Consider the following 24,664-nt stretch of genomic DNA (forward strand, 5'->3'; position numbering starts at 1 on the left):
GATTAGACCTTTGGCAAGGTACAAGTAGCTAGGGTGAAAATCAAATATACTGCATTGCACACGAGCTTTACTTTCTCTCGCCAATATATACCTTGGCGCACGTTCGTTTCGTATGCCTTTCGAGTTTCATTATGCAAAATACCTAAATTTATGCTAACAGAACCATTCTTTCATTTGAAGGATGCTGAATTATTTGCACATTTCTTTGTATTAATAAAAAACTTGGAAATCGGTAATAATATTAGGTATCAAAAATCAGCTATGGCAACAAAATTATGCCGGGTTGTTCTTTCCGTCTGCGCATGGTCAGATTTGTAGGCGTCATAAGATTGTTGGTAATTCTTTCAGTTGTCGTGCGTTCGAGGCGTTTGATAAGGATTTGATCGTAATTTAGTTATATAAGTGGGAATTTCATTTTATAATATAGCCTTTTTTGAGGTATGTACATGGCTATGTAATTTGGTTATTAAATTTTGAATCTTTTGCTAGCTGATTTTGTATTTTACAGTCGGGTAGTTTACGTTTAATGTGCATCGCCATTTTCTTTTTCTGTAGCGGTATGCAAAACTGATCTGCTATCACAATCGTAATTTCTTTATTGTATTGTATTGCGGAAACAAAGTATTAATAGCGCTAATCCTGTATACCATATTTTTATTCTGAATATATTGTAGTATAATAGGCGTAATCAATACCCGTATGGTTTAGACTGCGCATTTTAAGGCGTTGGTCAATGAAATTCTAATGTTATAAAATAGGGTAGTAATTTTTTTTATAATCTACGCGTTGTTCAAAATTCAACGTGATAAATTTAACCATCTCTTTTCCCCAAATTATTCAGTGAATTTCCAGTTAATATGCAATTAAAAAGTATTTATATTAACTGTAAATTCATCATCGAATAATTATAATTTGATTTGTTGAAAAGATCGTTTCCATTTCTATGATATTTCTCTGCGTTTTATTAAAAGTGTGTTATATTTTATTAATCTGTTTACTGTTAATTATTTGAAGATCTAATAGGTTTCCATTACCAAAAGAACGGTAATCATAATTAAGTAATAATTTTTATGACAAATGAACATCATACACATCATTGTTTCCCTATTTCTCAGATTCTTAAAGGACACTCTCTTTGCATATATTAATATTCCGTACTTTAATAATTAGCAAATACCTAATTTCTCACAGTGAAAAAGTAGTTCCTTAATGAGGTGAAAGTTTGCGACTTCTATGCTCTTTAAAGATTTGTCAGACTCTCTATATTTGTAAGTTGGAAACATTATACATACAAAAAAAAAAAGAAAAAGTATACTGTGTCTCAAAAAAGTGATGGGACACTTGTGCTTTACAAAAAAAAAAAAAAAAAAAAAAAAAAAAAAAAAATAAAAATAAAAAAAATAAAAAAACGAAAAAATTTTTTTGTGGTGTGTGTTTCATACTTAAATTTAGTAACAATTGTTACATAACATACATTTTTTCAAAATATTAAAATATTAATTTAATAAAAATACAATTGTTTAGAATGGAGCAAAAAATTGCTCACGTAAGTGATGGCACACTACGTACTATGCAACAAAAATCGTCTGAAGTAAGCAATAAAAATATCTTTTGGAGTATTTATTTTTACTCAAAAGCAATTGGCAATAATTTATAAAATCGTCTGCAATATTTCTCTCCAGTTTGTTTTGGAATTTTTGTGTTTTTTAGCTCTGTGCAGCTGTGAATGCTAAACGAAAAGAAACTTTGCCCGAAATTCGATGATTAGTTATTAATTTGCACATTGAACATGGAAAATCTATTAGAGAAACAGCTGAAACAGTTAACTTGAGTCCTTCAACAGTTTTCAATATCATTAAACGATATAAAGAGGATCATATGATCCAGGATAAAAGAAGACCTGGCCGACCATCAAAACTATCCAATGGAATAAAGCGAATTATCGTTTGAAATATTAAAAAAAATCCAAGAATGAGTGCTCCTAAAATTGCTGCTAATTTACAAGCATTAGATGGAGTAATTGTTAATCCTGAGACTATTAGTAAAGTAATTCGATCTGCTGGATATCACGGTAGAGCAGCCAGGAAAAAATTCTTCGTAAGTGAAAAGAATAGAAAACTCAGACTGGCTTTCGCAAAATCCAACATAAATAAGAATTCTAATTACTGGAATGAAGTTATATTTGCTGATGAGAGTAACTTTAATATATTTGGTTCTGACGGTAGAATCTTGGTGTGGAGAAAACCCAGGGAAGAATTTCGCAAACAGAACTTGGTGCCAACAGTAAAACATGGTGGAGGAGGAGTTATGGTATGGGGGTCTATGTCGTCCGCTGGAGTTGGTAATTTTGTTTTTATTGACAGTATAATGGATAAGTACAAGAATATTGACATTTTAAATCAAAATTTGAAATCTTCAGTGCGAAAATTGAACCTTCATAACGATTTTAAATTCTACCAGGACAATAACCCTAAGCACACTGCTTTGAACGTTAGACTCTGGCTGCTGTATAACTGTCCTGAAATAATAAAAACACCACCACAATCTCCAGACTTAAATCCCATAGAGAATATTTGGCAAGAATTGGAATCAAGAATTCTCAAACACACCATTTCATCAGAATAACAATTAAAATCGGTGCTTTAAGAAGAATGGGGTAAAATCACTCCAGAAATCATAAAAAATTAGTGGAATCCATCCTAAGAAGATTAAATGTTTTAAAAGTAAAAGGAAATCCAACAAATTATTAAAACCTTTTAAAAAGTAAAATTTTTGGATAAATATTTGATGGAAAAGTAAGTGTCCCATCACTTATGTGTGCCATTTTTTGCCTCGTTCTAAACAATTGCATTTTTATTAAATTAATATTTTGAGAAAATGTATGTTATGTAATAATTGTTACTAAATTTAAGTATGAAACACACCCACAAAAAATTTATTTATTTTTTTTAAATTTATTTTACTACAGTTTCCTTTTGTAAAGCACAAGTGTCCCATCACTTTTTTGAGACACTGTAGGTGCAGTAAAACAGTGGAAAAAAATGTTGATTAAAAAAAAAGGTAAAAGTTTACAATTGGGTGCCCCTTGTTTATTGGCGATTCTTTTTTTGACGCCAAGATCGGCGCCAGGAAGATACAATTTCAAGATGGCCGTCACACAAAACCAAAATATGAAGTCGAAGTATTGCATATGATCTGTGTCCATGTACACATCGATCTGTTTTTACTTAATTTAAAAAAACATCCTAGAATTGCTTAAACTAGGCATTGCGCACTGCCTTAAATATGTCCATGTACACATCAATCTATTTTCATTTAAATAAAATCGGGAAGCTAAAACAAAGTTAAAACTATTGTGGTAACCAGAAGTGAGGTTTCATCTGTAAAATTTTCGAAAAAATGTCGCCAATCGAAAGGGCACCCAATTCTACATTAAAGCCCAAAAAAAAAAAAAAAAAAAAAAAAAATGCCTTCGTGAAAACAAAATCACATACGTGGTATCCATGTGCACGTCGACCTATTTTCACCTAAAAAAACATCCCAGAATTGCACAAAAGTAACATTGCGTACCCTCTTGACTTTATCCATGTACACATCAATCTATTTTCACTTAAAAAGTCAAAGAAAATTGACAAAAATCCAATTCTTCTTACTCTTGTAAAAAGTGCCAAACAAATAAGTGGGCAATTCTGCACTTCAGCAGCGAAATTGTTTCTAAGTGCTTATTAGCTAAAATCATGATTGGATTTTTTTGGAAAATGTCACGTCTCATGATCTCTTATTTCTCTGAGACAAAATAATCTGTGATTTGAACTGTGTGCTTCTCAGATTATTGCTAAAGTCCTACCTAGTAACCTTTATTGCCTTGCCAAAATGTTGCCAAACTACCTGTTACCATATTCCAAAGATTAGCCAAGATGGGAATGAGGTGCCTTTTTTCCCTGCTCCAGCGTAATGGAAGGGAAAGGAAAATAGGTTGCCATATATTAAGTTCCTTAAGTGAATTATTCTTGGCACAAACTGAAAAATTGCACCAAGAAAAATTTTTGAGTTTCTCTGTAAATTTTGCGACAAATTTTACAGAATTTAATATGTAGGCATATGCTTAATAATATATTCTTTTCTGTGCTAACTTGAATTTAATACAAATTTATTGGTACTTTTCCGTTTCGCCGGCGCAAATCTCGCCAAGCAGACTTTATTGGCGACAACATACAGTATACACATAAAAAATATTAAAAAAATGTTAGTTTTAAGAATTCTTTTTTTGAAGGCATAAACATTTTAATATCGCTTAAAATTTTATAAAAAGCCAATAAATAAAGACAATAAATTTGTAAAAAAAACATTAATTTAAGAATTTATGCTTTCATGGTTCACCATCCTGATTCGCCGGTTCATATCACGTGACCCCAAGCGATCTCATCTCACGTAAACTACTCTACAAAATTCTAATGCTCTCAGTAATTATCTACATTAATTTCAAGTTAAATCTTAATTTGAAACACAAGTTTATATGCAAGAAATATTTCAATTCGTACGAATAGCTTACTCAGAAATTATGTAAAACTGCAGTGCTTTACTTCGCTAATGCATTCTCATTAGAATTGAATTTAACCCTTGACTTTACCTTTTCTATATTTTCGGCTTCAGGTAAGCACTGTGATTGCATTCTAATTGACTTAATTACCGAAAATGGCCTTAGACATAAAGCTGAACTATCTGATAAAAATTCTATGCAATTATATGCCAGTATTGAAAAAAACAATCATTCTGATAAGAAAAAGCTTGGACTTGTTTTGAAAATGAGGCGTAAAAGGTTACCAGCGAGAATATTCCGTTTGGCATCGGTTGTACCATTATTGGCAACTTTATCGCTTGCGCCGGCAAAACGGAAAAGTACCAATTTATTTTCCTATATCATGTTTAACCGATTAGTTTTACATCTACATGCTTATCATCTGTGAATTTTTACTACTATATGCTTAATATATTGTTTTATTTGCTAACTTGAATTTACATGCACTAAACATCACGTTTACTGCTAGGCTCATCGTCAATGAACCGCGAGCTTGGCGAGTAAAAATTCAATGGCGCCAACGGGTTCTCTGCGGATGAAAACCTGTTTATTCTTATGTATGAATTTAGTTCACAGTGTGTTTTAAAAAACTTAATTTACTAATATAGTTTGTATTACAGACTGATTTTAGAATAATTTTATTTAATATTGGTATACATTAATTTAATCATGATTGGTACATATATGAACATCCTCTTTTGTGTAGTGTTTACTGTTGTTTGTGGTTTTGCATATCTACTGTAGGGTTATTCGCAAATACAGATGTGTGGTTCTTTAATCATTTATTTTATTGCATCTCGGTTAATCATTTTTTAAGGTAAATTTATAAGACAGTGTTGTGGTTAGGAATGTGTATTTGCAATACAGTCAAAAGTCGTTAATCCGGACTCGTCGGGACTTCCGTGATTCCGGATTATCGATTTTTTTGCATTATAGATCATCAGTTTAAATCTGGTAAGATGGCATGCAGAAATTATAAAATTAAAAATGTGAAACCGTAATTTATGAAATAAAGAACAATTAAGATTTAAAGAGTATCAAAATTTACAAAAAAAAAAAAAAAAAAGCTTAATATTTATTTGTTTACTTTATTAAACATTTCTTTCAATGTAAGTTGTTTAAGTTGCTTTGTTTCATGGGCTAATACTTTCTCTTTAATTCTATAAACAGACATAATTTCTTGTTCAGTTACAAAGATCCGCTGTGTCGAGAATACCGACTAATTTGTCAATCGAAATTTTTTCGTTTTCAATAACCTCTGTAAACAGACATAATTTCTTGTTCAGTTACAAAGATCCGCTGTGTCGAGAATACCGACTAATTTGTCAATTGAAATTTTTTCGTTTTCAATAACCTCTGTATCACTTTCTTCACTATCAGAAGCGAATTGTAATGACGAGGAATTTGATTTAAATCATATCAAAGACGGAGTACATCGAGATGAAATACTACATTTAGTAAGGAATTATAAGCCAAATAAAATAAAAAAGGTTAATCTTTACATTATGGTAACTTGGCGATTTTTTGGCGAAAATTTGGCGACCAACTCTCCTACAGCAACCCTCTATTTTTTTTCCCCGCCGCCATTTCGTCTTCACGAAGTAAAGACATGTTTCTTTTCTTTTTATCTCCTGAACACTTCTGCCAACAATCTACTAGCCGAATTACACTTATGCTAGAAATTTTATCAAACAAAACTGCTTAATCATGACAAATATTCACTGCAAAATTAGGAAAAACTGCACAATGCCATCCTCCTTACGCATTTTTCAAAATAACACATACACATAAACCATGTACACGCCGACTTATTTTTACTTAAAAAAACATCCCAGAATTGCACAAAAACGGCATTGCGCACACTCTTCACTGTATCCATGTACACTGCTTTTTTCTCATAAATTAGAAAAATTTCACGAAAATACATGACAATTTTCTCAATCTTTAAACCCGGTAAAAAGAACATATATGAAATTACCTGATCGTGAAAAAGTATTTACCCTTTACAAATATGAACATTTCCACATATAAAATAAATAAAATATCCAAAAACTTTTACCTGTAAATCATCTATTACATTATACACGTCGAATTCATACTGCAAGCATTACAAATACTTAGTATCAAATATTTAAATTATTTCCATGCATGTTTATTTCAACTTAAACGTATACCAAATTCCTACAAGCATAAAATTCACAAAATAACTATCATTTCATTAAAATATCACTAAACCATGTACTCGTCGACTTATTTTTACTTAAAAAAAACATCCCAGAATTGCACAAAAACGGCATTGCGCACACTCTTCACTGTATCCATGTACACTGCTTTTTTCTCATAAATTAGAAAAATTTCACGAAAATACATGACAATTTTCTCAATCTTTAAACCCGGTAAAAAGAACATATATGAAATTACATGATCGCGAAAAAGTATTTACCCTTTACAAATATCAACATTTCCACATATAAAATAAATAGAATATCCAAAAACTTTTACCTCTAAATCATCTTTTACATTATACACGTCACCAACGAATTCATACCGCAAGCATTACAAATACTTAGTATCAAATATTTTAAATTATTTCCATGCACGTTTATTTCAACTTAAACGTATACCAAATTCCTACAAACATAAAATTCACAAAATAACTATCATTTCATTAAAATATAATTAAATTAAAAAACACTACTTAAAATATAAATGAGCACATACATTAAATTAATAAAAATTACCTTACAATCCTAATTACTTTAAACTAAATCATTGCTAATAACAATTTTCCCAATAATGCCAAATTCCTTTCCACCTTACATTTACAACAATGCATAAAAATAATTAAAAATACTAACTTACCTAATCTTCTTCAGAATCTTGATTACGTGGCGGATACACTTTTCTTCCTTCTGTTTCAGAATCTTTAAAATCATACTTTTTCAAAGCAAGATACCAGGTAAAATAAATAACGTAATAAAACATCTTTATTTCTCTCTCGCACAACCTTAAAAAACATTTATTACTATCCTTTTCAATACCACTAAATACCCGTTTCGAATTCACTTTACTTACGGCCATGGGATCCAAAAATTAACAAACACTATTTCACACAACACAGAATAAAGCCAAATACAAAATTCCCAGATATTTCCCCATTAAAGAACAGTAATTCATCCATTAATATCACATGACATATCCCATGATCTCTCATTTCCCTCACACAAAATAATGCGTAATCAGAACTGAATACTACTCACATTCTTAACAAAGTCTAACTAACCTAATCTTCTTCCGAATCTTCCTTACATGGTGGATACACTTTTATTATGGATTCAATAAAATTACTGAACGATTTTTTTTCCGAATTTTTCCTCCTAACTTCCTCCGCTAAATAAAAAGCAAAATTCTCCTTGTCGAAATGCCTAGGAATGGCGCTTTTTATACCACTCCAGGTGCCCTCTATTGTGTTGGTATGCGCACCACTTTCCGGATCTTTAAAATAATACTTGTGGTTTACAGCAAGATGCTTAAACCCTTCATCTTCCAAACATTCATATGATTTCCAACAATCTGAAATAATTATAGTACCCGGTAAAATATATTGTTTTGTGATGTAGCCGTTCCTCAATAGACACAAATGCCGGCTAGCTTTAAAAAGATTTATTAACAGAGCACACAGGAACGGTTACAAACAAAAGAAATATACATAAAAAATGAAACATATACCAAATGGAACATCAAACATTGAGAATAACATAACATAGTAAGCTATCATCATGGCGGCTGGAGGTCGACTGACGTTTTTTCAGAGACACAAATGCCGGCTAGCTTTAAAAGGATTTATTAACAGAGCACACAGGAACGGTTACAAACAAAAGAAATATACATAAAAAATGAAACATATACCAAATGGAACATCAAACATTGAGAATAACATAACATAGTAAGCTATCATCATGGCGGCTGGAGGTCGACTGACGTTTTTTCGTATCGCCACGAGATGGCGTTTAAATAAAATAGTTCGGTTACAGTTCATGAGTTCATGGCGTGAATAAAATAGTTCAATTACACTTAAATAGGTTTGTTACAGTTTTATAAAACTCAATAAACAATCTTTACTTCTATCTCGCACAACCTTAAAAAAACATTTATTACTACCCCTTTCAATCCCACCAAACACCCATTTTCCTTCCACTTTCCTACCTCTCTCATACTTCCGCTTCCCAAACTTACTCTCATCAATTTCTACAATCACATTCATACCACCAAGCATACCCATATCATTTTCGCAAAATTCCACGCACACTTCCCTACAAAAAGAATTCCAATCAGCTGCAGTCCTACTACTAATTTCTAAATCCGAAATCCAATCGTCAACTGGCAATCTATTCACCCAATAATAAGAAATCAATAAAATCTCACCCATACTCAAACGACTTTCAGCAAACCACGTACCCTTCCTTATACTCCGTTTCACAAAATGTCCATTTTCACCAGATTTCTTGCACCGCCATTCAAACTTATCAGTAATATCCTTCCTTTCACACAATCTCATTTCATTCCCACATTTTGGACATTCATATTTATCCGCAATTAAACCTACACTCATGCACCATTCAACCAATTCTTTTGAATTATCACACAAACGTATTAAAAATTTCGAATTCACTTTAGACAGCGCCATACAATCCCAAAATTATTCAACCCTACTTCACACAACACACAATGAAGCTTAATACAAAATAATATACATCCACAGATACTTGTCCAAATTCCCCCCCTTTTCCGATTAAAGAATTGTAATTCGTCCATTAATATCACATGACATATCCCGTGATCTCTCATTTCCCCCACACAAAATAATGCGTAATCGGAACTGAGTACTGCTCACATTATTACCAAAGTCCCAGGTAGTAACCTTTATCGCCTCCAAAATGTCGCCAAACTACCAGTTACCATATTGTAAAGATCAACCTAAAAAAATCTGCCCTGAAGATAAGTATAGTGCTGACAGATGAACTTCCAGTTCATAGCGTGCCGCGGCGTTCCTTCTTCCCCAGCGTGAAATTGATAAACAGATTTCGGAATGTTTAGAGAAACAAAGGATCTGCCTTTATCCATTTTTTGCAGCAATTACACTTCTTGTTTAATGGACTTCCAAACATACTTTTGCTTTGTAGATCCTTTACATGTTAGTAAATATATATCGGAAATTCTATTTGACATAATCGAAAGTTCAAGCTTACTTTTATAAAATTGCTCTAACAGTGTGCAAAAAATAATAAGCCGATCCAATTCGAAGATTAAAGAACAACACAATCTGCAACATTAACTGAAATAGATAATTAGATAATTTTAGCTTATACCGTCCGTTATACATTAAACGTGCATGCGTAAACATATTATGTGCATGCGCACACGCATATGCCCAGCTGTAAAAGTCTTACGCGCAAGCGTCAAAGCAACGCAGAAAGTTTGTTGCTTTGATGTCCAGATTATAGATCATTCTGGTTTATGGGTGTCCGAATTAACGACTTTTGACTGTATTACAGATGCATATTTCATATTTTAAAAATGGATTTTATAAATCTTTCTTTAAAATTTTTCAGCTGAAGACATTCGTTGCTGAAACATCATGGTAAATTCATTTTTATTCTTTACTTTTCATTTTTTATTTGATGGAAAACTTGGAAAGGATTAGAATTAAATAGTGTAATTATTTCATGTAATTTGATTATTAAGCTCTTTCCTTTCTGTCTGCAATTTCATTTATCTATATACCTGTTTTCAAGAACCTAGCAAATTTTAGAATAATGTAGCAAAACAGAAAGGTCATATTTTCAGGTAAATATGCTGTATATAAATGAAGTAACAGTAGTATTGTTATATGTATTTTCTTAATGCTTTTCTTCTTAATGCAGATAGCTTTGGCACACTATGTACTTTTTTAACTCTTGTGTAAAAAACTGCATTGCATGTAGATTAGCTTACTATAAATGTATTTCTTAAGAGCAAAGATTGTGTAACTTAAAAACAATTTTTTTAATTATGAAGTATATAACAACAGACTGTAGTCATTGGTTTTTTTTTCAAGCAGGAGAGATGAAAAATGTGTGATGCTCTCGTTCTGACTTGAATACGCATTGAGTGTGCTACCGTTACACCACAGCGACATGCTAGAAGGAGGGAGAAAAAACCTTATACATTTATATACCTTATATATAATATGATACGATTAGAAGACACAGTTGCTAAATCCTGGTGATGAATCATTGTCCATCACCTTTTAGTTCGAGCATCACTGTAAAGTCATTAGGGTTTTTTTTATGCCTCGGAGACATGAAACATGTGCAATGCCCCTTGCTGGAACTCGAACCTAGATGCCTATTCTATGATCACTGGATCTGTCTAGAACTTGAGTGAACAATATTGTCTCAAAAAAACTGGTATGGACAGCTATCACAACTTATCGGAGAAAGCCATTCTGTGGTCCTCAGTTGGTGGGCGGGTGGGTCAATTTGACTTTACGGAAAGGAGAGAAAGCTTCAGGGAGCTTTAGACCAATCCCAGCACAGACCAGTGACGAAATTTATAGTGCGCGCTGGCTGAAGTTCTGGGAATATTCTCTCATTGTTTCACTAACTCGCACGCTGCATTTGTAGTTCGAAAAAAAATGTCACACAATGGTATTATGACCAACACACAGCAGAATATGCTGCTGTGTTATGTGAAGGAAAATCCTGTTTTTTAAGGGGAAAGTTAACACAGGAATTGAGGGCTAAGAGTGATGTGGGATACCATGAAAGCAACGGTAAATAAATAAGAGTAAATGAATTAAGCTTACTTAAATCTTTTTAGAAATAAACAATTTTAATCATTTAAATTTATAATATGATTAATTTGCATTACAATCTAATAGCAAAATAAGTTGTTTTTTTCCATGCTTACATAAAAACTGTTTTCATGCAAATTTACTTTACAGTTAATATTAGAAAAATATTTTCTTATGTAAGAAATTACAAAGAAAATATTTCTTTCTTAATTTTTCTTCCTTTATCTTATTTTCTTTTTCTATAAAAATTATTTCTTTCTGGAAAAGAAATAAAATTCATTCGCTATTACAGTATGGCCGATTGCTGCTGCATTAAGCTATCACACACGCATCAAAATGTTTTATTTAAGTAATTTATTGTATAATTAACATTATAACTTAAAAAATAAGAAAATTTTTTTCAATATAAAATATATAACCAAAATTATACTAATCTCTCCTGTATATGTGATTAATTGCAATTTTTGTCACACAGTTACTAAGACTTTTTTAATATTACATTGTTGGAATTTTAATTTCTTTATTAAGTTTGCAAAGAAACAATGATTTTTTAATACTAATAGATTAGAAAAGTACTATTCCATGAACAAACCCTCATGCTTACAGCATTGTTACTTTATAGCATACAATATTAATGCAGTATAATTCAATAATAATTCTTTACAATAATAACACAGTATAATTCTGCTAATAAGCCCACCAGCGGCCGAGCGGCATATTCGCTGAACACTGGTAGTTTGGTCCGAGTTTCGAATCCCGCGAACGGGCTGGCCGCATGGGCGTTTTCGTGGTTTTCCCCATGTGTAACGAACGTGTATACGAGCAAGTTTCCCTTAGAAACTAGTTTTAAATCGTAATAAAATTACACACACACACACACACACACAAAAAAAAAAGAAAAAATCTGAAAGCCTTCAGGTTTTATATTGCTCCCAAACAGCCGTTTTTTTTAATGTTTTGTGTGTTACCTTTATTTAATAAATATCATGTTCTTCACACTTAAACCATAAAATTCAATTCAACAGCAATATCGTATAAATTAAAAAGAGCATATCTTTAGAATAGTCTTGCACGCTAGAGATTTTTTTTTTGATGAAATTTTTTTTTTTTTTTAAAAATCCGTACAGTGTTGCCATTGCTCGCTTTGAAATCGTTGAGTTTCTTAATCAAACACTCATAAATGCTTTACAAAATATGAAATAGATAAAACAAATTCCCAGTTCCAAATTTGGGTCTCCAAATGCCTATATTAGGATGGAGGATTACGTTATTCAAGATTTCATGGCTCTAGGTACCATTGTTTTATCACAGTGCGAGAAACATTCATACATTTGTGCAGATTCCTCATTGTTTAACTTCTTTAAATATAATACAGTGCGATAATATTTAGTGGCAACAATTTGAAAAAATATCGTGAAACACCACAAAATGGCAAAACAAAATTAATAGTCCTTCTGAGCTAAAACTTATTTTTTAAAGTATCGCACTTTTAAAAATAAGTTTTAGTAGTAGTACTGCTACTGAAAAAATATTATAAAGCTATTTTATATTTTTATAATTTCGTTTAAAATGTTTATTTTACAGTAGTGTGAATTGCACGTAATAATGAACGACATTCCGTTTTTTGTTCACAGTATTGTTCGTAAGGTATTCAATGGTTAGATTTTAAAATAAACGTAATTCTTGCTGTACATAAATCGAGTAAAAGCTTATCGGATGTCTGTATTTGTATTAAATCAAGAAAGTTTGTGTGCTTGATGATAAACTTATTATCTTCTACATTTTTAAGCATATAATTACAATTTATATCCATAATTTCGGGAATAGTATAAATAACCTTTGTTTCAGTAGAAATTACATTCTTGTTTTCTGAATGTGGCTCCAAATACTCTCTCAAGCCATCGCAAATTAAAATAACTAAAAATTTTGGCAATCTGAAATTCGCAATTAAAACATCTTCTGGCAGTGCAAAAGCATCAACGTATTTTCTATAAATTCGCCACTGATTCAGAGATTTATGACCGTATTCTTCATTTAAATATGAAAAAAAAAAAAAAAAAAAAAAAAAAAAAAAAAACGAAAACACATATAGCGAAAACACAGCCATTGTCTACTTAGTACGTCAACTGCTCAACCCTGATTGAAAACGTGGCAACACTTTTTCGCACACTTTCGACAACTTCCATACTCAGAGAATATAGGATGTCGGGCAGACTTGTTTTTTACGAGTAGCGACATCTAGCGGCCCACAACTTGCTGTCGACTCTCGTAGCCTAGAATAACCGTCCTGGACCTCTCGAATACACGTCAGTGTTAAGATTACACTACTAAGGTATGCTGTAAGGAGAGAGAAAATACCTTATAAAACGTCTAAAATGCTATTTTAAAACTTCAGCATCATAAAAAGCAGCATAAAACTTCTTATGTTTTGCATTGCTTATGAATAAATAGCCTTTCAGATTGTTCACTTACATCTGTTTTATACATGGTGTGTGGTATGTTAACACTGCAACAGTTGAGAATATGCAGACTAATTTTCTTATAACTTCATATGGCAGAGAAAATAATTTTCCTTAATTGTGTATTTTTATATTTTCATTTATGATCTTGAAAAATAATCAAAATTTAGCAAAATGACTCATTTGTAAATTCTTTTTTAAAATTTAAGGTACCTTTTTCATAGAAATTCTCATTTTATATATTATTAAATAGAGTAGTAAGCAATGGTATTTTGGCGGATTTTTGAGATATTGAAATTTGTATAAATATGTGCATTATATACATTGTTACATTTGTTTCCATATGTTGTAATTCTAAAAATAGGAATTCATTTTTTGTTAGTGCAAAATGAAAATACTATTGTTCTTTCCCACCTCTTTTGGTTAACACTTAGACCATACGCCCATAATTTTCAGACTTTTTCATCTGCCAGTATCACTTGTACAGATTTTATTACCTGTTGTCTTTTGCATTTTGTTCCTAAAATTCAGATACACTTATAGAAAGAAATTGTTGAGCCATAATTAAACTTTATTGTATAATATTATTTTTTCATAAACTAGTTATTATATAAAATTGCTTAATATTTTAATTATAAAATACAATACAAATATAAAAATGTCAGAAAATTATGTAAATTTTCATACTCTATTTGCAAACAGAACATGCATACTTAGTATAGCAGCTAATGAATGCTGGCAAATTAAAATCATTCAAGTGTTGCTAGTTTATAATTGCTGCGAGAGTCTAGTGTAAAGTGGGTGCATTGATAATTTATTTACTTTTTATTACTGATTATGATTTACTTTTGCTGAGATGTCCATAACTTTTTTCATTGGCAGTTCTTAAAACTCCTGAATTGCCAGTAAAAGAAATGTGTACATTTATAATTTTTTTTATAGTAGTAATGATAATACTAGACAGAGAGCTCTGCCAGTGAAAGAAAGCTTTGGTTTGCAAATAATATCCAGTTCATTGTTGTTGATAGACTTCTTTTTCCATAAAAAAAGTAGGTACTTGCGTATTAACACCGTTGCAGCTGCAGATTTTGCGGTTTTTAAGTGCCTCCAGTCTATGCCTAAAATTTTTGCAACAAATCATAAATTAAAACACTTTATTTAAAATCAAAATACTTTCAAAAATCAAAACAGTTTATTTAAAAATCAAAGTAGTAAATCGGATTTCGGTGGAAAATGGGCCGATACAGTGTTTAACATAGATTCAAAACAGTCTCTATTTTCTTTTACCTGATACTGTTGCCATATGAACTCTGCTAAGTAAGATTCTAAATGATGTCTTGCTGTCCCCCTATGTCTCTTGTTCCTCCATTTAGCACTGTCCTACATTCTCTCAACTGTTTGTGTATGAACTCCTGTATCAGGATCAATAAAATTGTATTTATGATTAACTTTAGCATGTAGGAATCCTTTTTGTATTCTATTTGTTTGGTAACCTTTCCAACTGTCAGAATAAATTGTGCTACCATCTGCAATGTTTTCAATAATTTTATTAAGAAGGGTAGAGTGCTTTGTTGGCGCATCAGCACAACTTCTGCTGCGATGGCGTGAATACGTAAGTACGAAAAAAATGTACAGCAGAAATATTAACTTTTGATGTGAAAGAATTTAATTTAATCATTGTTTTATAGCTAGCAGTTCTTATTCAAAATGTATGTTACTTTTGTTTTGACAAGACTACCGGGTTGGTAAATTTTGAGCTCTGCTAATATGGTTTTACATATATAATCATTTACCATTTTGTTTGGCTAATGAACAAGTATACATAATATAATTTTGTCTTCTTATTCATAATGATAAAATTAGTAGAAGAGAATAAAATGCGCAAATAAATATTCAAAGCTTCCATTATATTGCTCACAAAATTTGCATTTTAAAAAATATGCTGCTTTATATGAAAACTTGTATAATAACTTCAGTGTAAATAGGAGCATAAGCTTATAAGATGTGGAAGAATTAAAATGCCTTAATTTTTTTCAGTATTTTGAGAAATATATGTTTCTTACAGCCAACTAACAGTTTATCTACTGAGTCTTTAAAAGTTAAATAGAAATAGAACATCTTAATTGCAAAACTTCCTGTATGCAATTAAGATGATGCTTAAACAGTCTGTTTAAGAAATTTTTCAAGTGTTTATGAGCTGACAAGAGTTTCCAGCGAATTTCCATTAAATTTCTAATAGTTTCAGAATAACATGTGAGTAGATATGTTTCAATATGTATTATCATTATTACAAAGCTATTGATGTTTTACAGTACATCAGAGCTAATCATTTCTTTCCAAGTAATAAAAGTGGTACATTCCAATTATCCTTACCCCTATCAGATAGTGGTGAACTATCTGGTAAAATCAAAAAGAAATATTTGAATATCTCTTTGTTTATATCAGTGATGCTATAGATTTTTTTTGGTGCTGCTGTTCTCATGTGCATAGCAATCTGTTTTTAGCCTTCCCCCCATCCCCCTTAAAAAAAAACAGAACTTGCCATCGCACACTAGCCAAGATTGCCAAAGAACAGTTGAAGGTTTGGCGTAAGCTCCAACTAAACACTCCAGTGTAATGAAAATAAGAGGGCATACCTCACAATTATACATCAGTTTGTTAAGACAAAAACAAGTGAATTTAATGCAAAAAGAAATATTAATCAGAAAAATGACCTTTGAATTTCAGAAGTGCAGATCCTAGCATATACTCATACATGTATTATGCTACATGCATACTTTGCTTCAGGAGGCAGATGAAGAATTGTAATCTTGTTTTTTGATATGTTGTTTGTGTGCAATAATATATTCTAACTATAATTGGTGATTTTTTCATTTTATAATATATTTATTTTCATTTGAAAGTAATGGATGGTAAATTTTTATGTAGCGTACTACAAAAATTTATGTTGGGAACTTGCCTGAAAATGCTGATAATGCAGAGTTGCAAGAGATGTTTGAGAAATATGGAGATGTAAAAGAATGTGATATAGTAAAAAATTATGCATTTGTGGTAAGATATCTTTCATTGAATATAATTAAAAATGCAGCTGTGTATTTTTAGAAAATATCCAGTGCATCTACTTGTGAATAATTAACTACATTTCATGTTTTTAAAGCATATGGCTTCAGAAGAAGAAGCAAAAGCTGCTATTGAAGCATTGAATAATATTGATTTCATGGGCTCAAAGATATCTGTAGAAGTAAGTTGATGTCAAGGATATCTTTTGTTTTTAGCACTTTAAGACATAATAAACAAAACATAGAGATGCATAAATTAAAAATTTTTGTTTTTAAATTTTAACAATTTTTAATCCAGGTATTTTAATTTTCTGAACATAGTTAAATGACAAATTTTTATTCTAGATATCTCACAGTAAAGTCCGACAGAGGCCTGGAATGGGAGGAAAAGGTCAGTGTTATAGATGTGGACGTCAAGGCCATTGGTCGAAAGAATGCCCAAGAAATCCTGCTGTACGTATGAATAATGCAGGCCCTCCTGTCGGTTATCCTACTGGTGGATATGGCGAAAGGTTCCCACGTTTTGGAATGGATAGATCGTATGGTGCCGACAGGTCTTTTGGAGGAGAACGTAGTTTTGTCGATCGCATGCGACCCTATCCTGATCCCTATGAAAGACGTCCGCCTATGTCAGCACCTCAGCAAGATAATTATATGTATTACAGGCGACCTTATGAAGGTTATGGATATACAAGACGATCTCCGCCGTCTGTTCCCCAGATTCCAAGCAGGTGAGCAGTTTTTTTTTTTTTTTTTTTTTTTTTTTTTAAGTTTATGAAGCTTTTGCTTTATTTTTTATACTAAAATTATTTTATACTAAAATGATGTAATAAATAAATCATTTCTTTTTACAAAGGTAAATGAAGCTCACTTGATAGTGTTAGAAATCATATTTAGTAATTCGGTGATATATAGTGCAGCCACTTTACACCAGAAAATTATTTGTTGCATACATGTATATTATCACATATGTATTTTACTTTTTAATATGATATTTGTTCCCAGTAAATAAGTTTTACAAGCAGGTTTTAATTATTTTTTTTAGCCCAGAAGTGATATTAATTTTGTTTGGCATTTTGCATTGATTCACTTTACAAACTGTTGCCACCAAATATTACAGCCCTATATTATATTTAAAGAAATTAAATAATGAAGAATCTGCATAAATGTATTTATGTTCCTCGCATTCTGATAAAACAACGGTATAGTTTGACCGCCTCATCCACGACCATGAGCACAAACATGCATGCGCCATTCGGACCGAATTATACTCAAAATAGGGTGGAAGGATGGGTCTTTCTTTCCCTCCAGCATAACTCTTTCTGGAGAAGATAAGACCTTTCTCATCCCAGCAAGTAAAACCACACCTTTTGGGTGAGTATGTGTTTTGGCATAATGCCAACCAGGGTTGTGCTTGAGATGGTCGAACTATACCTAGAGCCATCGAATTTTGAATAATGTAATCCTCCACTGACTTTGGGCATCTCGGAAGCCCTAATTTTGGAATTTGAAATGTGTTTTATTATCTATTTCATATTTTGTGAGACATTAAAGAATTTTTGATTAACTAACTCAACGATTTCAAAGCGAGGAATAGCAACTCTGTACTAGAGGGGGGGAACATTTTTATCACCAGCGTGCGAGACTGTGTATCGGAAATTCTAAAGATATGCTCATTTAAAAATTATTTTGCAATGTTTCTGTGGAATTGAATTTTATGGTTTAAGTGCGAAGAACATGATATTTAATAAATGAAGATAACACACAGAACGTTAAAAAAACCCCTTTAGGTATAATGTAAAATCTGAAAGCTTTTAGATTTTTGTAATTTTGTTTTGGTCTGAATTTTGTGGCTGTTGCTCTAAGTATAGTTTCAGTAGTAGTTCCATGTAGTGATTTTCTTTTAATCCATACTGTAACCTGGTGGAAATTTTACCGCAGTTTCTTCCATTACATTCAAATCCCACAAGCACATGTTTTAAAAATCAAATCAGTTTGTCTATAAAAGTTCTTAAAACTTGGAGTACAGAAGTAAGAAACATATAAAAATAGTGATGTTGCTTCTTGATATTGGAGAATTATTATATGACCGGTCGGTTGCTGGTTGTTATATGAGTGTGGTATATTCCGAAACTGGGTATTTCTGCTAAGGTGCTTGCACTAATAAGTTTGTAATCGTTTTGTAAATATCCTTAATTTTTTAAAAAAAATTCTTTATGGATTTGAAAAGTAAATTCCACTTTGCATTAAACACTTTTACTATTATTGAGGTATATTTATGGATATTAAGATGAAAATTAATGTGAAGTAGTTTTTTTCGTTTTGTAAATATCCTTAATTTTTAAAAAAAAATTCTTTATGGATTTGAAAAGTAAATTCCACTTTGCATTAAACACTTTTACTATTATTGAGGTATATTTATGGATATTAAGATGAAAATTAATGTGAAGTAGTTTTTTTCCCTTCAAGATGAGCTTCCTATTTACTTTTGTAGTATATTAAAGTGGGAAATAAATTTGTGCAAAATTTAATAATTATTGGGCAACTTTGCAGATTATGTAATCTAAAAGTGCTTTGAGTATGTTGTGTTGATTGAATGGGGAAAAAAATCCCTTACTAAAATAAAATTTTTCTTGTTCTAGATACGACTTCACTCAAGATCCGTAAGTAAAAATATACATTTTATGAATTTTTAGTACATATTTCACAAAACTAATAAATTATAGCTATTAGAAATGGGATTCTTTTAGTTAGCTTTTAGAAACAGCTCTTAAGTAAATTTCAAGAATTAATTTCTTTTTTAATGGGATCTTTTGGCTTTTACATTAGTATTCTCATTTTAAGTCTACAAGAGTTGATTTAGCTCTTGAATGTAAGGTTTCCAATTCTTCTTTCCAGTTTTGAAAAAGTAAATAACCAAAATTTGGTTAAATATTAATATGTCATAAAATGGTAATTTTTTATCTCATATTTTCTCTACAGTTTAATGACTTCTTATATTACTGTTTTTTTCTTTTTTTCTTTTCTTTTTTTCTTAATCTTTTACAAGTATTTTAATCTAGCCAGGTATGTAGATTTTGGTCAATAGTGACCATTATTTTTATGAAGTTTTTAGTGATGATCCTAAACAAGAGTTTCAACTTTTTTCTTTAAAGCACTTTTGCGTCGGGACGGCTTACACCCACCACACGTCGCGCTCCGGTGTTTTAACAGAAGCAGGCCGATCGCGTGGTTGATTTCTGGCAGTTGGATCTCGCGATATGACGAAGCACAGAGCATCGGACGTGGATGATGTGAAGACTTCTTTTTATTGTTAAAACTAAGTGGCTGTCGGATTTGTGTCTACGCCTTGTGTTAATTTCATATTAATGTCTCGTGCCGTAAATCATTTACATACGTGTTAAGTCGTACGCTTACGTGTCATATTCACACTTGATTGTTAAAAACGTCTTAACTCACTCTGTAATTTGTTTACCATATTTGATTTCAATAAAAAAATACAGGCATTTTTTTTGAGTTATTCTTGTATCAGTAATTTCAGATTTGGCAGATCAAAATTTCTTTTCAAAATTTTAAAGCGCTAAAAATACTTTTTTTTAAGACTTGCTAACAATTATCCGCAGTAATTTAGTTTTCATGTCATCGGGAAACAAGGTACGTGTTATACATTTTCTTTTTTTGTTAACTTATTTGTTCATTAAACATTCGAATACATGTTTGTTTAAACTAAGAAATGAATTATGCATTGATATATTATATGGCAACAAATACATTTTATTTTAGCTGGCAACAAATACAAATTATTTTAGCTGAAATGGTTAAATATAGTGATTTTTTTTTTAATATTGGGAATTCTAAAATTTGCACCTCGGGCATAAAAGTTAAACACTGCTTTGTTATTTGAAAGTTTTAAGTTTGAAAGTTCTGGTCATAAAAACTATTAATTTGGTTTTCTTTTTTGAAGGGAAAAAATCCCTTTTATAACTTACAGCCTTTAAATAATCTACATTCAATAGGAAGATGGTAATTAATTTGATACCATATGCAGTTTAACACAGAATATTTATAATGTGTATTGTTATTTTAACAAGAAAAAATAATTTCTTGCTTATGCTAGTCATATAGTCAAGTATTTAGATATTTAATTTCCGTTATAATGACATAACTAGTCAAAAAATGAGTGCCAGGAAATTTTGTTATGAAGGCTTGGAAATAATTATATATTGAGTTTCTTTTTATAAATTTAATCTAGTTTTAAGTAGAACTTGGAATTCTGTACTAAAATGTATTTCGGTAGAAGCTTGAATATGAAATAAAAATTATAGATACCTGTTAAGTTCTAATAAATCTGAAGCTGAGCAAATAGTATTTAGTGAAATATTTTGTCTAATGTAATGCTTTCAAGTGCCATATCTAAATATATTAAACCCACATGGGCTTGATAGGAAAATTTCCTGTGTGCATAATGTGTTATTGCAAGTTATTTACTTAGGTTACCCTTCAGTAATAATTTTCCATCATTTACAATAGTGTTCCTGCTCAATTACAAGAGAGCAAAAGTAAGTATGTGATTTTAGTCTGATAATCAGTAAAAATTTACATATCCATCATGCCTTTTAGAGCAGAAGCAGTATTAAACACCTGTAACCTACGTATCCATGCATGTTAAAAAGATCGATATGGTACATTTTTGAAGTAACTGATTTAAATTGGCAAATTATTTGAGATTACTTATAATGTGAAAATAAATAGGTACTTCCTTGTTTAAAGCAGCCACTGCAATTTGGCAAAAACTACATAAATACTGTAATAACCTTTAAACAGTTAAAAAAAAACACATTTGGCTGGGCTGAAAACAATAATTATTAACCTTTATGAAACCCAGTTTTGTTGCTATTAGAATCAAATGTGGGTGCTTTTTGCTATTTTCACTTGTATTTTAACTATGAAAACTAGTTCTTCATTTCAATGGTATATAAAGTGTAAAGCAGTAAGAAAAGGGAAGGAGTCGTGAAACATTTTTTTTTTCTTCTTTCAGTTTTACACCTTCATTTCCAAATACTTTCTTTACCTTCCAATAATTTAGTGGCCATTTGCTCTGTGTCCAAAAACGGTTAATATGAAGGGGGGAGAAATGAAAGAATGAATATCGCAAAGGAACTACTATCTCCACTTGATAGAAAGTTAAAAAATGTCAACATTTTAGAGGGAGAAAAGTAACAATGTAATGATGTTGCATAGTTTACAATGAATGTGAAAATAAAATATATATTGCAATTATTAATTTATAAATAATTACTATTTCTTTTTGAGTTGATCGTAAATTAAAAAATGATAAACATTTTAGAGGAAGAAAAGTATTGATGATATCTTATTAAAAATGATCAACATTTTAGAGGAAGAAAAGTATCGATATCTCATGGACAACTTCATAATTAAATGTCTAAAAATATAAACACATTACAGGTTAACCCATTAACACCCAAAACTTCAAGGAATGTTTCTTTTCTCATGAAAATAATGACAAATATTAAATTAAGCATTTATAACATAAATTTGCATTGAAAATAATAAAAAAAAATGCTTTTAGCTGTGGAAAACGCGTGTGTTGCATTCGCGCAACGTCAGCGGAATAAGACTACGGACGTTTAGTGAATAGGATTGTACTCCTGTGATGTTTCTTTTGAGTGGTGTGCAGGATTACTTTTTAGCTGTATAACATTTTATAAATCTACAAATCACTTTACCTGTAATTAATTTAATATTAAAATATACATTGTATTTCTTTTACAAATACAGATTATTTCAATTGAAAGATTCAAGCATGAAAAGCTTGATTACAATCATGATGTAAAGCTACATTACATACTTTGCATCTGTAAACAGTTTGGCTATGGTACTCTTTACAACAAAGTCTTTTGTTATCAATGGACTTTACGATAAAATATCTACTATCTCCATGCAGTGGTTTTTGAATGCTGAATTTACTAGGTCTTTCTGTTGCTGATCTAGATATTTCTGGCTAACTCTACACTCTCAATAGGAGTTTGCAAAAGGAATAATGCATTCTCACGTCTGAAATCTAAAAGATACTTTATATTTCCAGTAGTAAGAAGTGGTGATATTTAGTAAGTTTAGATACGGTCTCACCTCATACAATTTATCAGTATTGTCAATTTGACTATTGTCAAATGCAAATTCTGCTTCATATTCCTGTACTGCAAACGTGATATTGATTCTCGTACAACAGGAACAGAAATGTCCTTATCAAAAGAATATTTTTTCTTGAGGTAAAGAATGATATCCTGTAAGCAATAATATTCCAATAAATCTTCTCATATAGGCTTCAGATGCCATAAATTCTGGGCTTCTTTTTTTGCTGAGCGTTTTTTTCTGTTCGACGAGAAGAGAGTAAATGTCTAAACCAAAACGAAAATCTGTGCACTAGTTTTACCTTGTATTTTGTCTTTTATAATTTATCTTCTATCTCTTTCTTCATGTTCTTCCTGAGACATAACTAACAGTTCCTTTTTTATCCACTTCAAGATTTCAGTCTTCTGCCTTTTAAACTTTTTAGTATGACTATAACTGCTATTAGAAGGCTAAAACTTACTTCTTACGTGAATTTCAACTTCCCCAGCAGTATCATTTGGTAAAATATCATTATCATTATTTAAAGCATTGCCATTCCTTTCTTCTTCACGACTAGCTTCTACAATTTGTTGGGGAACAACAATATCAGTTTCATTCTGGTCATTATTAACATTATCATCATCATCTGTTTCTTCATCAAAAAATCTTTGAAGGCCTTCTTCTAATGTAAGATACCTCGTTCTAGTCATTTTTAAACAACCAGAACATCGAAAGGAATGAGTGAAAAATGAGATTGACTACCCGTTTCCTGCTGACGCTGCATCAGTGCAACACCTGTTTTCCCTTCCTTCCCAACACAAATATAAACATCTGACTGATGTAATGTTTTGATAAACAGTGACCTTGACTAAAAATAGATCACGCATAAAGACGGCAATTCTTTCGGGAAATATTTTAATCAAAAATACCCGGTCAAAAATTTTGCTTAAATTTTGCTTACAAAATGATTGTTGAAGGCAAATATTTTTTTACAGAAATAATCTTCATAATATCCCCTACACAAAATCATCTGGTGGTATAAAATATCTTAGGTAGTTATATTCATATACGCATTTATTTTGACCATTGCGTCAACGCAACACCAGCGGCTAATGGGTTAATCTGTTGACCGAGTTTACCAATTCTTGCAACCAATCTTCTAATTTTGGTGACTGACTGTAGTAAATGAGGAAGTGCCAATTAATTTTGTCCCTGCATCATAACAGTAATTCATATATTAAATACATGAAATAACATTTTAGGGATATTAAGATTTTAAAAGCCGTAAAAACACGTTTTTAGCAATATTTATCCTAAGTTTTATCAAAGGTAGGAAATTTTGTGCTATATATAATAAGGCAACTAAATAACGGAAATGTAGTAAAAAACAGAAAAATCATAGAATTTGTTTCTTGACGTAGTATTTTCTTGCGTAATGCAAGGAGTGGCTGTAGCAAATAAGAAACAGGAAAATTTTTAAGAGATTGTGATCTGATATGATTTAGGCAAATGTTTTTCAACCAAAAATAAACGAAATTTAAAAAGGTTCAGATTTTGAAGGTCATCCAAAAGGGCTTTTTCTAAAAGTCTCATATGCTTT

At 31.0% G+C, this 24,664-nt stretch overlaps 1 protein-coding gene across 2 annotated transcripts in view; it reads left to right on the plus strand.

Annotated features, from left to right (window-relative positions):
- The first annotated feature begins 299 nt into the window (after positions 1–299).
- LOC118195329 (RNA-binding protein lark-like) overlaps positions 300–24,664 on the plus strand; it is a 32,655-nt gene continuing 8,290 nt past the window's right edge. The window contains exons 1-7 of one of the 2 annotated variants that reach the window (XM_035366627.2): positions 300–438; positions 10,192–10,220; positions 16,802–16,924; positions 17,031–17,114; positions 17,278–17,663; positions 19,575–19,595; positions 20,088–20,440. In XM_035366627.2, coding sequence (XP_035222518.1) covers positions 10,218–10,220; positions 16,802–16,924; positions 17,031–17,114; positions 17,278–17,663; positions 19,575–19,595; positions 20,088–20,142 — 672 coding nt within the window. In that variant the 5' untranslated portion in view covers positions 300–438; positions 10,192–10,217 and the 3' untranslated portion in view covers positions 20,143–20,440. Of the gene's footprint in view, positions 439–10,191; positions 10,221–16,801; positions 16,925–17,030; positions 17,115–17,277; positions 17,664–19,574; positions 19,596–20,087; positions 20,441–24,664 lie in introns of those variants that run through there. The other variant, XM_035366628.2, reaches the window with a different exon arrangement.

The sequence above is a fragment of the Stegodyphus dumicola genome, chromosome 1, assembly GCF_044657685.1.
Source record: "Stegodyphus dumicola isolate Sdum_Otavi_A_Nest chromosome 1, ASM4465768v1".
Classification (NCBI taxonomy): domain Eukaryota; kingdom Metazoa; phylum Arthropoda; class Arachnida; order Araneae; family Eresidae; genus Stegodyphus; species Stegodyphus dumicola.